The 17,305-nt window shown below is 44.0% G+C and overlaps 1 protein-coding gene across 2 annotated transcripts in view; it reads right to left on the bottom strand.

The window, feature by feature from the left end:
- Nucleotides 1-8,616: 8,616 nt before the first annotated feature.
- hip1 (huntingtin interacting protein 1) overlaps nt 8,617-17,305 on the bottom strand; it is a 41,349-nt gene continuing 32,660 nt past the window's right edge. For both annotated transcript variants that reach the window (XM_076734886.1, XM_076734887.1), the window contains exons 22-31: nt 16,771-16,907; nt 16,455-16,565; nt 16,221-16,279; nt 14,885-14,978; nt 14,093-14,193; nt 13,336-13,441; nt 13,121-13,244; nt 12,920-12,981; nt 11,617-11,734; nt 8,617-11,530 (exon numbers count right to left, since the gene is read on the bottom strand). In XM_076734886.1, the coding sequence (XP_076591001.1) occupies nt 11,520-11,530; nt 11,617-11,734; nt 12,920-12,981; nt 13,121-13,244; nt 13,336-13,441; nt 14,093-14,193; nt 14,885-14,978; nt 16,221-16,279; nt 16,455-16,565; nt 16,771-16,907 (923 nt within the window). In that variant the 3' untranslated portion in view covers nt 8,617-11,519. The remainder of the gene's footprint in view (nt 11,531-11,616; nt 11,735-12,919; nt 12,982-13,120; nt 13,245-13,335; nt 13,442-14,092; nt 14,194-14,884; nt 14,979-16,220; nt 16,280-16,454; nt 16,566-16,770; nt 16,908-17,305) is intronic.

Below are 17,305 nucleotides of genomic sequence, written 5' to 3' on the forward strand. Positions count from 1 at the left end.
GCCTTTCAAACTTCAGGCGCTCTGTCATAAGTTAGAAGTCTGAAGCCAAGTTTGGTTATTTTTTCTTGTGCCTTATGTCTTTTGCTGAATTGTGATCACTGCAGCCACAAGTCACAATAAGCTCCCCAAAAGAGAGCTCCCCAAACCAGATAACACGGCCATCTGAAAGGGCTAAGGGCTCAGATGATAGGTGCAAGTGCAGCTAACACAAATGGTGAGATGAAGGAGTCATTCACACTAATTCTGCGGTGGATGTTTGTGTGACCAGGCATCATCAGACAACGTGGGCACACAGCCTGCTGCAACTGAACTGCGCTATCTGATGATGACATTTTATTGTCCCCATGGTAACAAGTGCATCATCTGTTACTATTGGGGGGGGGGGGGGACAACAATATAACGTGAGGATGATGCTCATGATGTTTTCTGTGAGAGTGGGTTTGGAGATGTATATTTGTGTGTTAGCGCGTGTGTGTGCGGAGGAGGGTTATGAGTGGGTGGCACAAGAGTCACACCTGTTAGTCATATATTAATCAAGCTCCTCATCATGCTTACTTTCCTCCCCCTCCCTCGCTGCTCTCCCTTCTCCTGCTAATTCTCCCCTCCTCTCTAATATCTTGCTTTTCTTCTCTCCCTTTCATGTTCCACTCTCACCCTTTACACTCCTTCTCCTCCCTCCGTCCTCTGTCCTCCTCTGTCTCTCCCTGTAGTGTTGTTTCCAGTGATCCGGGCTGATTTCTCTCTCTCTGTCCGACTTGGCTAACCCACTCCAAATATCACTGCAGCAGATGGTGCTGTGTTTGCATTGGGCCAGGTCTCCTAGCAACCCTGTCTCTCTCTCTCTCTCTGTCTCCTAAAGCGGAGCGGTGGAGGAGTTGGTGTCATGCACTGTCTGGGTCTGCCATGCCCACCCCTCCTCTGTCTCTTTGATTGACCTGCCCGCCTCTCGGTGTTGATGTCTATGTTTATGTCTGTGCCTCTGTCTCTCTCTCGGATGCAGAAGTAGGGCAGGGGCTGACGGTCTGGATTACTATACATGTGTAATGATTAAATTTGATGTGAAAATGGGCAAAGCAGGGCACAGCAACCAATGTGATTTGTAACCCTATGTGACCTAGATTTGTACAGATGTTCACGTATGTTGCAGCGGCAGGGAAAGATCACATCTGGGTCACGTTGGGTTTAAAGACAATGTTGCCACAATCACTGTATACTGAATTCCTAGTATTTCTAGCTGCTAAAACCTGAAAATGCCTGTTGAAGGATTTTTCAAGAGCTTATCATCACCATCCTGGGAGCCAGTGCTAATGAAAACACACCATCAGGTCTGCATGTGGAGATACCACAGATACAGTCCACCAGGCTACAACATACAGTCTGCTCTGACCAGACACACACACACACACACACACACACACACACACACACACACACACACACACACACACACACACAGCACTTTAAATAGACAGGAGGCAAATAAGGACTTGTGTCCTGATATGGCATTGGTTTTTGTGCTTTCATGCTGCCTCTGGCCTGCAGACACATTCACTGGTTTACCTCAGGTTTTTTTTTTTTTTTTTTTTAAATTGAGAGAAGATAGTTGAATTCACAGCAGACAGAAGCAAGCAAAATATGAACATTATGTAAATAAATGTGAAGTTTTCAATCTAAGAAATGCACACCATGTCACAGTACCTCTTCCTCTCTTACCTGCTGCCATTTCCTCCCATCTGTTCACCTGAGCAGCCAGTACTTTTCCACTCTCACTCCCCTGCCAGCCACGCCCACCTGCCCTCTCACCTGATTCTCATTACCAATCAGTCCAGTATTTAAGCTGCTCTCCCACACTTACTCTTTCCCAGATTGTTCTTTGTCTCATGCAAGACTCTCCAGTGCTCATAATTGGACCTGCCTGCCTTTGACTTTGTCTGATCCACTGTTCTCCGATAAATACCTCTGCCTTCAGTATCAGTGTTTTTCCCTGCACTTCCTGGATGTCTGCCTGTTTGCGACTGTTGTTTGGTTTGTCAAACATTTCCAGAGACTCTCAATAGTTCCGAGTGGGACATTGATCTGTACTACGGCTTATCCATCTCTGTCACGCGTGAGATCGTAGTCAGTGAAAGCGACTTCTGTGAACTGGTGGTGCTGCAGTTGGGTCCTAAATGAACCCGTTACGCACCAAATGGTTCTGAAACTAGATAATTAAAAAACAACTGAACTCAATGTTTAGGTGAGATTAATTAAGCAAACATTGAGGTGAATAATGATGAGTGAATAAATTCACTTCTCATTTTCTTTTTAAGACAAGTGGAAGCTAAAGGGTTGCACATTGAGTCTTTTTTCTTCAACCTCACAGTATTTTACTTTTTCATCTTCTTGCCCCCCCTTCACTTTTATTTTGACCTTAATCTAAAATCTAATCATGGGCCCAATCTTAAAAGAATAGTCACATGAGAAGATTAGATTAAGATAGATCAGAACATAGAAACATGTCTGTACAATATGAAGCTGGGGTCAGCAGCTGGTTAGCTTAGCGTAGCATAAAGACTGGAAACAGGTGTAAGCAGCAAGCCTGGCTGTGTCAAATGATAACAAAGTCAGCCTGTCTAAAGCTTGTTAATTAACATGTTATATGTATTTTGTTTAATATGTACAAAAAGGAGGATTTTGTTACCTTTGGACAGAACCAGGCTAGCTGTTATGCTAAGCTAAACTAGCCGTCTGCTGCCCCCAGCCTCATTTTTACCCTACAGGCTTGAGAGTGCTTTTGATATCTCGGCTCTAACTCTTTGCAAAGAAGTGAAGAATCATATATCCTCCAAACTATTCCTCTAAACTCTTCTTGCTCATGTTTTTATTGTTGTGGCAACATTTGGTTCTCACAAATGCAGAAGTTCAGGAGCGCACTCACACAGAAGCCTCTAAAGTCTCTAATGGCTCACAGAGTAATCATCCATCATGCACACAGACAAACACAGTCACTCACACACACGCAAACCACCACTGCGACACTTCAGTATTACTTGGGGAAAAAGAAAAACACAGTACAAATGGGAGCCACATGCCATGTTATGATGGCATGTGTCTCTGATTAATTGCTTTAATTTACTTTTCCAGCTGCATCACACAGAAAAAACAAATGCTTCATGATTCTTCTTGAAGTCTTCAAGCACAACGAACGACTGCTGCTTCATGAGTGCAATGGCTAACTTTTTATACAATGTGTTTTCAATAAATAAAAATGTGCCGTCTCACTCCTTAAAGCTTCTGTCATACACCTAAGTGGCACCAGATATTGTTGATCGATGGGTAGCCATGAAGCGTCCCCAGGTGATCGTCTGCACCAGCATCTAAAAGCTGCCTTTGTGGCTTTGCTTTCTTTCGGAGGCGAATCATTGGTCCCTGAGGGGAGCAAAGTGCTGCCTGCTTATTTGTTTTCCTCGGGCAGAAGAGCTCACAGGCCTCAGCGGAGAGGGAAAGACTTCTTTCCTCACTCATGTGACCTCATATCTGTATCAGGCACTCAAAAGCAGGGCCGAGACGGGCTGGAGAGCAATGTGCAAGGCGAGCACAAAACAATGCATTCAAAGGCCTTCAGTGACGGCGGCCTGAGTGATGACACTTTGCTATTCAGAAGGCTGACACACTTGTTCAGATAAACGTTTCCATAAACAGGAAGAGACGGGTTTTCAATACAAAGGTTGTACCTTTCAGGTGTCCTTCACAAGCTCAAGTCATCTGTTCTTCATCACGATGTGCTCCAGCAGCCCATAGAACATAGATCACAATTTTCATTGTTTTTCTTTTTTGTGGATTTATGCCATTTTCAGCAAATAGAGAGCAGCTACAGTCTCTAAGATTCCCCTAGTGACCAGTCGGGAAAGAAGCTGCTTCTGTTGAGGAAGTTATGTTTTATGTGTGTGTGTGTGTGTGTGTGTGTGTGTGTGTGTGTGTGTGTGAAGGAGTGGCCCAGATTTATTGAAGCTATGGAAAACTGTAGAAAAGAAAGCTTCTGCACACCTGGGAAACAAATGAAAGATACAAAAATGAAAAGGTTTTTCTGTCGTCTTCTGGTCCAAGAATCAATGAAAAACCACGGCGAACTGTCCCCTGAACTTAAAGTCTCCCCCCAACTTCAAAACACTAGAAGGCTGTTTTCACATTCATCTGGTGAAAGGGGAAAGCTCTTTTCTGTGCTCAGCTTAAAGTCCAGCTGAAATTAAAAGGATATCAAAAGACAACAGCCACCAGAGCAACAGCCTGACAAGCCATACAGAAGTATCCGCTGCCGTACCACCAGACTACAGAGCAGCTTCTTTCCTCAGGCCTCAAGCAGGATTTTATGGTTAGTTGTGGTCCAATATGCAACTTGCACATTGTGTACTGGAGACCTGAAACCTCCAGCGCACATTCATGGAGAACAGACTTCACAGTGAAGTAGGAGACATTTGCACATTCATTCACAACTTGTTACTCCAAGCAGAGTATTTTTACGTGTCTTAACACATCTGAGGAGACGTTAAAAAGTAAAAAATGTCTCGGCTGTGACCACATGAGGACTGGAATGCCTAATGAATATCAGCAAGTGTAGAGGACAAAGTGTCCTTCTTGAAAGGAGTTATTTTGGATTCACAACTCCTAAAAGAAGCTCAGAGGCAGTGTGCTATTTTTCTGGTCTTGACTTAGTGTCGGTTGGCTTATTTGCCTTCTTGACACAGCGATCCATCGTGACCAGGAGCACTTTCAGTTGATGACATGATCATTGAATGTAATACTTGTCCATGCACAGACATCCAGATCAATATGTGTCACTTATATAAAACTGCTGCTGCGGAGAGTGAGACCATTGAAATGTTTTGTTTTTCATGCGTCTCATGCGCTACACCTGAACCTCACCTCCATGACAACATCAGCACGTTTCCATACGGATGCTGACGAAAAGGCAATTAAATCTGATGAAAATCCCCCCTCAGCCCGGTCTGATGCAACAGTAATTGTGCACTGGTGAAATGCCCTTCAGTGTGTTTAAGTCAGCTGTTTTCACACAGATTAAAGTCCAACTTTCAACTGTAATAAAATGCAATGAGACTCAGGATGCTGCATGTTAGAGCACATTCTCAGACAGCTGAAAATCCAACGAAGGAAATCAAGGATTTCTGTTAGATAAAGGGTTAATTATAGATTTCTAAAGTGGGGCTACTCTGGTTACAGTATGTGATGGTGTTGCTGTTATTTTGTTGTGACAGAGTCTGAGGGATCAGGAGGGCTGATGGGAAATGCCGGGCCCGCTGACAAACGGCAACGTTGGGTCACTCGACCACAGAAATGACTCATGTTAAATGTTTTCATTACAGTTTCAGATTTCAACAACAAAATCTCATCTTATCAAGTCGCTTTTGTTTGCAATTTGAGTCTTGAAACTCATTTTTTCCCCAAAAACATGTTTACTTAAGTTTACTTACCTCATGTTTCTTGATGCCAGTCCAGCAACATACTAATTCCTGGAAATTTCTTTAAAAAAAAAGGTTGAACTTATCTCGATGCAATCACGGATTTTTTCCCTTTTAATGAAAATAATACTTTAATGAGAGGGAGGACTTTGTCGCGTGAAGGTTTCTTTGCTCTCAAATTATGTTTTTGTCTGCAGAAAGCAGAAAAAAGGCATTTGGAGTAATCATATTTAAACCTGATTAATCTAACAGATTTTAGAAGGAGCAGACCCAGCCTTTAATTAAATGAAAAATCAATAATAATTAAACAAATGTAAACCTTCATTGAGACAATCAAACAAGAAAGAGGAGGGAAACCAAATTTTAGGTAGGTAGTTTCCTGCAGGCCTAATGTTAGATGTCTATTGTCAGAGAATGATTCAAGCTTAACGTTTGAGGCCATATTTCTGTTGTGGCTTACACAACATTTTCCATATTATTACATCCACCAGCTGTATGCTGGCTGGCTCACAGAGGTCCATAGTAAGACCTGTACTCCCTCCTGTGCAGCCACACGAGTGACTTTGAACAATCGTTGTGTACCTGTCAGCATACCTGCTGCTTGAAAGCATTCATCTATGTGAGGCTGGTTGGTCCCTGCTGAATAATGCTTGTGTTGGAGAGCAGAGGGGAGACAAGCACAGACACTGCTGCTGCTGCTGCTGCCAGGAGACCTGCTGTAAGGCAGCCCAGCTCAGGACTGCGGAGACTATAAATAGCTCCGTCTCTCTCACAGGCGCCACCCACCACATTACCCATGTGGCAGAACAGCAGCAGAGAGCAAAACAACACAGCATCACTGCATACTGTACCACCACATCAGATCAGAGGTACCCTGCTCGCTGCTGAATGTGGACACGAGAATGAGTGAAGCCGAGAAACTGAAGTGAACAGTAGTCCTGATGGAGGCCTGTGGGGGTCAGAGGCTGGTTCCAAAGAAACCTTCTGGTCTGGAGAGTTGGGCCACTGGCCAATTATCTCAAATTTTAACAAGTTAGCCAACACACTCTTATAGCTTCCCATTGTGAGATGTGATGCTGACCAGCTCATAAGTAAGACAAACTGGAAAACAGCTTCAACAATGATGTGAAGCAGCCAATGAGAAACAACAGTACCATACACTGTATGGTTAATGAACTTTGTCTGCTGTGCTTCACTCATCTTTGAAATCTTTGAAGTTTTCTCAGCAAAATGTCATCGTGTTCTTCATGAAGTCAGTTTTCACGGAAATGTTCTGCTGCAGTTCACAGTACAGAGCCCAAAAACTAATAAAATGTAGTAAGTAAACTAAATGTGTGATTAGATTTTAAATTTCATGAACTGACTGGTGTTAAAGGAAACAATAAAAAGCCTTTATACAAACAGATTGAAGGTTCAAGGAAAAGTATAAAGCTGTTTGCATTTCATTTTTATTATCTAGTATCAATTATTGGTGTATGTTACATTACTGATGTATTTGGTAATCTGTCATGTGTAACTTTCAGGTCTCCATTCAGAGAAATGTGAAGCGGTGGTTCAGTCAGCCATGATTTTTGCTTGAAAAGAGTGTTGCACCCACACGGCTGATTTCACCTTGTTCAGACGGTCTTTGACTTACATCTCCCTCGTTCTCCTGCCAGTGCTGCCACGCTTGTGGGACAAATTACACCTTAATCCTTTCTATTAGTTCAGTGTAGCTCTGCCCACCTTCAACCTGCGCAGAGCTCTAATCTGTTGAAATGATCAGTGATGTGTTCTGATGAAACTGGACGTCGACCTCAAGTCTGACCATTTGTTTAAATGTGTCTGTGTCCACCTTGTGACTGAGAGCCGCCTGATTAGGGAAGTAACATTTAATTTGTCCTCAAACATCACGTGTCCCTGTGATCACCTGCCTGTCTGCAGCAACACTTCCTCAGCCTGTTGCTCGAGCACTGTCACCTCACTGGATTTACTAAACCACAAAACAGTTCCTGCTGTTTGGAGTGCTGCACTCTTTATTAGCCCTCGCTGATGGCTAACGACGCACACCTGGTCTGTGTGGCAGCAGGTGTGGCTCGTTACCTCGCAGGGAGGGATAAACCCCTGCAGGACACCTCTGAAAATCACGAGTGCATTAATTGTGTCACCAAGCAACAGAATGTCCAAAGTGTGTGTTTACAGTACAAAACGTCCAGGAAGGCTTAATTTTACAGGTGGATCGATCCCACTGGACTGATTAAAGATGCAGAACAGGGGAAATAAGCAAGAAACATCATCAATAGAGGATGATAGTAACTTTGTGCCAACGGGTGGAGCTTGTTTTTCTTACTGTCTCAGTGGGAGTCTGTTGCATTGCAGATACAACAAAATAAGATGCTTATCAGAAGATGTGGTTGATCCTGGAGCACACTTTAGCCCAGATTAGGGATTTCTGTAATCTCAGCACAGTGGTTTCAGATTACACTGATTCATTTAGTCCTGCAATGCCTCTAACGTATCTGCGTATGGGGGATATATTGTGCAGTGGGACGAGCAGGTGGAGTAAGAGCAGCAAGTCACTTTCTACCAAGTTCATGTCTGTGTCTCTAATTTGACAGTATTTTAAACTGAATGCCAACAAAGCACTTAAAATTGCATGACTCAATGCTTTTACTGGAAAAGGATTTACCTCCCCAAAAAAAATCAATCAGGTGCATTAGGATTTGAGCCCTGCTCTGATGCCGACGTGAGGCACTCGCTCCTGTAAAAGACAGCCACGGCGCGAACACACGTCCAGTTTTTCAGAGCATTGAGAAAATTCTCCTTAAATCACATAAACAGGAGCGTTATCTCCTCTGAAATAGAGCTGAAATGCAACCTTTGCGATTCATGTTCTCAGGATTCCTTGAGGTCTTTCTGAGCGTTGCATCAGCAGGTCAAGAAGATTAACAGAACAATGGATGAAGCAATTTATCAATCAGCAATTGTTCAGTAATATCCAGCTTGTCCATGAAGAATACTATGTGGAGTAAAACCAGCGAGCATCAGGCGAAAAGGCAGAGTAAAGCTGAGTCATCTAAAAATAACTTGTTTAATCACCTCAGCCTCCCTCTTCACTAATTATATTTCCTGATGGCTCAATGCTTTGTCAGACACCATAAAAACCACAGTCACACCTGGGTCTGTATTAACGAGTTGAAATATTTATTTTAAAAACTGAAAAAATAAAAACAAACCCACCAACATAGTTTTAGTATATCATACAAAGACATATTTCAATGTTGCTATGTGAGTATTTGTTTCTCTTTGACTACAGTGTGAGGCAGTTTGAAAGGCTGGCTGAGCTGGTAGGACTACAGACACAGACCCCAGAGAGAGAAGAGACAAAGAGAGAGAGGTTAATAAAGAATATTTGGGCAAAAATACAACCAAACATCACTCAAGGTGCGGTCCACTCATCTTTCAAGACACTTGAAATACTGTAAAAAGAGGCTCGATCCTTATTTTATGTTATTATTTTGTTTTAGGTTCCAATTTCTAATGAGATCAGCTGCCCAGGTGTGGGAGAAGTGACAGAACACAGCTAAAATCATCATTGAACACAAAGAGCTGGACCCAACAGCACTGCAAATAATACTTGCTGTTTGTTTTAACCTGGCTGGAGCAGCAGATGGGTGGTGCCAAATGGGAAAAATATTTCAAATTGTGATTAATAAAACACTTTTCTCTTCCATCTGCTCCCTCCAACTGATTCAAAAATAGTTTTTTTCAAAGAATTATTGGCAAATACTATTTGACCAGCGTCTGTTAAATAAACCAGTGTCACAACTTTGTAGATACACAGCTGAAGCGGAGCGTCTGAACTAAGTGTGTTAAGACACAGCGAAAGACAAACTGCCACCGTCGAACGGAGAGAAGAAATAAGGTGTTGGGTTCAAAACGGATGCCTGCTCATGTCAAGGCATGATCAGTCAGAGTCCACTGGCAACAAGCTGAAAGTCAGTCCATCAGTAGGAAATTCTGTTAAATAACAGTCTCTTATGGAAACAATAATGACCTCTATTGGTTAATTTAACTGAATCCTTACTTGGAAATATGCACAAATTGATGCTATTGAATGCTTTTAGATGAAAGGAAAGCAAGAGATTATCTCCAACAATAGAAGGCTTGTAGTTTATATACACAGCTACTTGGTCTTGAGGAAGCTATGGACAACACTGCAGTCTGTGTACTGCATACTTCAGAGTGCATTGTGGTCCTGGCAATGCAGACTGTTAGTGAAGGGCTTAGAAAACTGCAGTCAACCATCAGGCCTGTAGGCTGTTTGAAGAGGCAGGATCATGTGATACACCGGATAAATCTTAAACATTTCATGAATTAAAGGCCTGTGCAGCCTTAAGCTTCCCAAAACTGATGTTCAAGTTTGATCGAAAAGCTTTTCAGACTTCCTTTTGTTGCTTCTGCAGTCCTGTCTCCAAGAGCACGGTCGACCTGCTGGCAGTCATCACGTCTCCAGGAAAGAACCGAGCGGAAAAAAAAACAAAACTCGGACAGCCACGTGTCAGAAAAAGACGCCATCAGCAGATCGTGATGTGACTGGATCCAAAGCCGCTGCAGCTTCGGTGGCAGATTTGTTTTAGTGATGCTTGACCACTGACATTTGTAAAAATATGCACCAGTGAGGATCTTAAAGGTCCAGTGTGCAGGATTTACTGGCAGAAATGGGACAGAATATTCAGAAGTATGTTTTTCTTACTGTATAATCACCTGACGATAAGAATCACTGTGTTCGTGTTAGCTTAGAATCAGTACTTGCACGGAGTCTTTCTACAGAGGCCCAGAATGGACAAACCAAACACTGGCTCTAGAGAACGCCTTTCACATTTTAGTAGACACTCTAAGGAAAGGTGAGGCGGTCTGATGCCACTAAATCCTCCACACTGGGCCTTTCAGGGGAAAAAATAGCAGACCCCAAAGTTGTTGCTTTTTTTCTGTATAAAAAGAGGTTTTGCTCCCACTTCTTCCTTTAACCAATGAAAGGGGAAGAGACCAAACCGACCCCTTGTCATCAGCGTTCGGGCGACGGTTCTCTCTCGTCAGACCTACCCATGATGCACCGCTACCTCTGATGATGTAGCATGAGGTAGTTGGCAGTCTCAAAGCTCACAGGGAGAAGGAGAGAGAGAGAGAGAGAAAGAGAGAGAGAGAGAGAAAAGCCTGTGCTACTTTCCTGATCTGAAACGACTCACCGACTCCTCTGACAGTTCGGAGCGGTTTTAGGAGTTTCCATGCGAGCGGCTGTTAAAATAAAGAAAAGAGGGTCGGCTCCAGTTAACAGTCACAGGTCATTACAATGGTGGCGAGGTGAAAGGCAGAAAGTCCAGTGAACCAGCCAGTGAAGCGGTATGGACTTTATAAGGTGATAACTCACAGTGAGACAGAATAAGCAGGGAGGAAGATAAAGACAGATGAAGAGCAGCTCAGGCTCCAACAGCTTCACAAGCTCACAACGTGGAACAAACTCGTTTTAGTGGGAGAGCATGCATGCCATCTATGTTACACAGAGACATGGTTTTGGGGCTGGGGGAGGGCGGACAGTCACTGATGTCCCCCTCTTGCTGCTGAGAGCTTCGCCTTTGTGCAGTGCATCCTGGGATGTCTCGAGTAGAACTTGTGCTCGTAGCGTAAAGGAAAGGACAATAAATACTCTGTAGAACGGATCCACTTCACTTCCACTGCCTTAAACAACACAGTCCTGGGGGAGAGGCGGGGGTGGAGGATGTCATGTCTTTTCTCCTCCCACCCTCTCAGCTCCTTACATCCATTCGGAGCCCCCCCCCCCTTCACTGAGCCCTTGGTGCTGTCCTTTATGGAAGCTTTCAGACACGGGTGGAGAAGCAGGTTTAGAAAAGAAGCACCTTTTAATTTGGCTTAGATAACAAACAAAAAAGAGAGAAGAGAACAAGGGAGAGAGATTGAAAAGTGTGTGTATAAATAGAAGGAGGCAGACAGAAGCTGGTCTTCTGGAGGAGGAGGAGGAGGAGGAGGAGGAGGAGGAGGAGGGGGGACGACAGGGGCGACATCTCAACCTGTGCCTGTGGAGAAGAAGACCCACTTTAGCCTTTTGCACATGTTACCTGTGATATTTGTTGGGGTATAGTTACTGAACTGCAGTCCTCACCCTCCTCTCCCTCGTCCCAGCCCTCCGCTACGCCAGCCAGCTCGTAATGTTTCTTCCTCAGCTCGCCGAGACGCTCTCGCTCCTTCTGCAGGCGGGTCTCCAGCTCCAGGACCAGGACCTGAGGAGACACAGACAGAGGGCGGAGACGCGCTCGTCATTTCCCTGCCGCCTTTTATTTCCCCCTCGCAAACCACGAAAAAGCTCAAATCCTGAACAGATGATTATTTTCATGAGTCACAGACAGACGATAGCTGCATGGAAACACACTGGGAGGCAACAAAAGAGCTTTTGCAACACAATAAAAGGTGGTTTTCAACATTTAAAGCATCGTACATACAAATGAAATGTAAGCCATTGCAGAGGTTATCAAACTCCAGACGTCACCCAGGCTAAATGAGGTTAGACAGAGCAGTGGGAAATCAAATTCTTGCTGGGAGTATTATTTCCTCCAGTGTCCCCTGTGTCTGTGGATGCTTTCTGAATCCCAGTTAACAATCATTATTTACACAAGTTGCAGCTAAACTCCTATAAAGTGCACTTCAAATAGGAGCCCTCTGTGCGTTCACAACAATGGGCCGTGTGTTCGCGAGCAGGTCCAGACCTTTCTGTTTTCCTTTCAGCGGCGGAGAAGCAGAGTCACAACACACAGTCAAGTGTTCGTATGAAACACAGTTAGTATAGTTTGGATTTTCGTTCGTTTTTTGGCTGTCGTTTTCAATTCAGTTTGGTTTCCAGAGAGGGCTCGCTCACTTCAGTTCAGTCAGTTTTAGTTCGGTGTTTTTATTGTAGTATGGGGGTTTCTGTCAGGGGAAACGTTTAAGAAGTTCAGAATAGGTTTTACAATGCAGCCACTGTGTGGAGGCAGGCGGCTCACAGTCATGTAGACGTCCCCGTCTCAATAAACACGTGCACCAGAGCCTCCTCATTACTGCTGACTAAACTGACTAAACTGACTAAAACTTTTTCTCTGCTCTGGTTTGAATTATTTCGGTTAACTGAGATGTTTTTTGTGAAATGTGTTTGTAGCTTAGTTTTAGTTGACTGTAATCCAGTAACGCTGGTTTGAAATCATCCTCTGAGTGGATGAAAAACAGCCTCAGAGTCTAATGTGGAAACTTTATTCATTTATACAACTCACATATCGTTAATCCTAACTGATTATTAAATCGTTCATTCCTTACATAACTTTCCCAGAGTCTATTTCATCTAAACCAGATTTCTCAGGCGCAGTAAACTCAGCTATGTGGCTTGTTCAGACGGAGATCTCTGTTCAGTGTGTGTGTGTGTGTGTTCGGCTGCTCACCTGCGCGTCCATCTCCTGCCGTTTGATCTGGGTGAGAGTCATGCTGGAGAAGTCCATCGTATCTGGACACAAACACAAATGATGTTCAAACACCTTCTGAGTTTTCCTTTGACTTGTAGCTTTGAATGACCTCAGAGCTTAGAAATAAAAACGTTTTTTCAGCTAAACCATCTAACTTTGCACTCACTGTGCTTCTCTCACCTGTTTCTTCAATCTGAGACTTCCCAGACTTGGTGGAGGCCACGACGGCCGCGGTGGCCTGCGTGACGCCCCGGGACGCCTGCTGCAGACGGTGCAGGTTGGCGCTGTCCTTGTCTGCTTTTACCTGGAGAGAGATCATCGGATCAGATCATCCGGTCAGGATTCATTTGAGCTGTCTGGACTCCGCTGGGAGAACAAATGTACTCTTTGCTCACCTTAGAGGCAGCCACTAGCTGTGCCGTGCTGGCGGCGATTTCATGTGAACACACCATCAGCTCCTCATACTTCCCTTTGCCCTGCACCACCAGATCAGCGGCATCTCTGGAACGACACAACACAGTGCAAAATAACTCAGGGGGAACACAGGAGAGTTTGATTTCTGATGCATGATTGACCCTCCACGCTTCAAACCTGATTTACTGTTCTGTTATTTATTCATTTCCTCATAGGGGAATACATTTTTTTTACAGTAAAAGGTATCTAAACCAAAGATTTCCAGGCTCCCAAAGTCTTTTCCATCACATCTAATTTGTTACTTTGAACGCAATTGCAAAAAATACAGTTTCCAGTAAAAGCACTCATCACTTTGTTCTACCAGCTGTTCACATGAACTGAATGTTTCGATCATGATTATTTAATGCTTGCTCGTTTCCAGAGTAATGGATCAATAGAGGACGTATCTAGGTACGAGTGAACACTCCAGGAGACACGAACGTGATGACAGGACTGTTTCATTTCAACGGTTTTTGGTTTACATGTGTGATTGTAGGTTATGTGAAAATCAAGAATTTCTCAAGGTGGATATTCAAATCCAACCATATTCCTAATCTTGAAAACATAATGGCTGAAATGAAGCACTTTCCAACACGAGACTGAACGAACCCTGACTTCTTCACCTTCCTGCTGCTAACTTTATGAACATGAGCACTTTTACAGTGTGGAGGAGTCACTCAGGGGAGGAATGATACTTACACCATGACCGTGGCGCCCCATCCCACCGCTTTGGAGGCAGAGATCAGGCCCTCGGTCCAGCGGGAGTTCTTGGCGTAAAATTCCTTCATGGAGGCTGCCCCCTGGTGGACAAAAGGGGACATATCACCACATCATTATAAAATATATGATTTTGTTTATCATTGATTCATCTGCCAGTTGATTTCTTCTTTAATCAATTCATAATTTAGTCCAAAACACATCAGAAAACGATGACCAAGGCGACATGTTCAAACGTCTAATGGCCCAAACCAACTTTTATTCAATTTCCCTGTAATTTAGGAAAACAAATAAAAGCAGCAGACTCTCATTTTGGAGAAACTGGAACCATCGGCTAATCAAATGATGGACTAATGGTTTCAGCTCTGGATACAGAATTATGAAGATCTGTCCAACAAAGTGCAATCCAGCACTGCAGCCTCTGTTGAGAGTGTGCCAGAGACTGCATTACACTGTAAGGAGAGCCTAATATTATTATTTTTCTAGGTAGAAAAGTATTTTTTCAAAGCTGCAAATCATATGATTTTAAATTAGAAAAAGGGAACCGTGCTGCTTTTTTACATAAAACAAACGTCCTTAGTAAAAATGGTGAAGTTAAGCTTTCTACCTCTACATGAAATGCATCCACTGGACATTAAACAGTGTAAAGCTGCATATTCAAATCAGTCAGTTTGGAGATGTTACATATCAGGATTATGCTGCTTATTCAGATAATAATATGAGGCACTTCTCTCCCTCATTCAAACCAAGAGGACAAACTGCAGTATAACTCACCCTGCCGCTCTCCACGATGTCCCTTTGCAGATTTTTGGAAGACAGAATGAGCTCCTTTATCGCCTGCATCAGCTCCGTGCAGGAGCCCAAAATCCTGCAGGGGGCGACAGAGCAGAGGACACAAACACTCACTGACTGCGACTGCACTGAAGGGCCCGTGCTGATCTCTCTGTTTTGATATGGAGCACAACATTGTGAAGCCTGCTCAGTGTTGTGCCTGCAAGTGAATGCAACTCATTATATTCCGGTCTGCTCAGCTTGGTGCCAAAAAATATGATCCAACCTGACAGAGAGTGGCTTTATTTTGAAAGACGGAGGTCAAAACAGAGAGAAAGCAACCTCCTCACTGTGTGAAAAAAACCCCCAAAGTTTAGTTATTGCATGACTGGTGCACCACTGACCTAAATTTGTAGCTGCAGTGGTTGTTTGTTCCTTTTCATAATTATCTCTCACAGCAGCTATTGAGAAAGCAAGTTTTTTTTTAAACATTAATAACTGAGTCAGTGGGTGTTTAATTGGCTTGATCAGCACACAAAGAATTATTACACAGACTGGATGAATAATACATCATTTTCTCGGAGTTTCAGAGTATAGAAACAAACAGATATAAACCTTTACTACACGACACGCACACTTACATCAGTATGAGACAGAAGAGCTGAGTAAAAATCTCAAGCCAAAATGATCCGGGGGAAGATTTACAGGCGACAATCATCCTGATGGTTAAAGTTTGGAGCGGAGAGCCGAGCTTCTGCCCGATAATGTCATCAAGAGATTTCTGATCTTCCTGCGGCTGTTCGCAGCACAAAATAAATAAAGCCATTTGGTGTGAGACGTGTATGATGTGATCATAGTTGGTGCAGCTGCTCCACCGAAGAAGGAGCGACAATATTAAAACTACGTGATGCAAGCCCTTCTCAGGTTTGTGTGGATGAAACAGCCACCGTGCTGCTTTTCCAGTTCATCACCCTCGTTTGCATCCATTACATCTTGTGGTAAACTCTTTCACAAATACCTTCAGGTTTGCCTTGCTGCAATGAATCAGTTTCCTCAGTTTCGTATGTTTTCAGCCACTTTGATTTCTCTCTCCAGACTCATCGTTTCAGGTTTAGTCAGCTATGGCTTCCTCTTTCATCTTAACACAACTTACGGCTGTGGAGAGGCGACAAAGCCATCGAAAGCAGAGAGGTGTGTCTGTGGGTCAACTGTGTTCCTACTTCAGGAGAAGGCTGATGCTCTTGTGAGGTCGGTCTCGTACAAATCTTGTCAATCTCCTGTTGTGACCATAAAAAGTGATTCCAGTGTGTTTGAACCGCTGCCCTAATCCGCGTTTTACCTCTCATTGACCTCCATCTTGATTCCTGTATCAACTGCTCGAGACTTGTTGAGCATTTCCTGTTGGGAGGCACAACGGAGACAAAAAAAGACACTTTGAAGTTAATACTGCTGTAAAGTGAAACAGGGGGGGCAGTGTTTTCACACAGCGTGCAAAGAGCCGCACACTCACACGCACACACAGCCAGCACAAGTACACATCTGCCGTCAGATGACCGCGGCTAAACACACACACCTCTATCCTGGCAGCTGCTGATTCCACAGCGGCGGAAGTGGCAGCCATTTCCTGCTCCACGAGATCTCCCAGCTCCCCCTGCTGTAGCTCCAAACCCCGAGGACGCAGTTTCTGAACGGAGACACGACGAGAGAGACTGAAGTCAACTTCAAAGAAAATGTTCTCAGAGCCAAATTTAACCTTTTGTCACAGTCTAGAATCAGTTCAACTCATTCCTGTTTCATCACACAGCAACTCTGGGGACACTTTGACCTCATTCTATGTTCACGGTGTCCGAGTCTAAACATTTGTATGTTTGTGTTCAGGCAGTACGGACCTCCGCAGCGGCCAGGATGGCCTCCAGAGCCGCCTTCAGCCCGCCGCTGTCTGCTGCAGCCAGGCTGTCCTGCTGCTTCATCTGACCCAGCAGAGCCAGAGCCTCGGCCCCGCACGCCTTCACACTCTCTGACAGGGCTGACAGGGACGGAGACAAGGACAGGGAGGATGATGTGTTACCGCTTTGAAATACACAACATACACTGAGAGGAAACCTGCAGAAAGACTGCATTCCTGATAGATGTGATATATAGATGCTTTTTCAAGAGTTAAAGCTAACATATTCCACGCTGTGATTATTTACAGTCGCATATTCTGCCAAAATATATCCTCTGTAAACTCTGATGTGTAAGAGTACTGCTAGTGGGTGCAGCTGCAGTGTTAATTATACTGACATCCCCCTCAGGTAAAGTGTCAACTAACAGCTGAAGCAGCCACACTGATGGGAGGAAGAGGGAAACCAAAACTACCTCGACAGCAGCTGTTGGCCTGTTTTTTTTTTTTTTTTTTCATACAAGACAGCGAGCTGATTTGCA

This window comes from Chaetodon auriga, chromosome 7, assembly GCF_051107435.1.
Source record: "Chaetodon auriga isolate fChaAug3 chromosome 7, fChaAug3.hap1, whole genome shotgun sequence".
Classification (NCBI taxonomy): Eukaryota; Metazoa; Chordata; class Actinopteri; order Chaetodontiformes; family Chaetodontidae; genus Chaetodon; species Chaetodon auriga.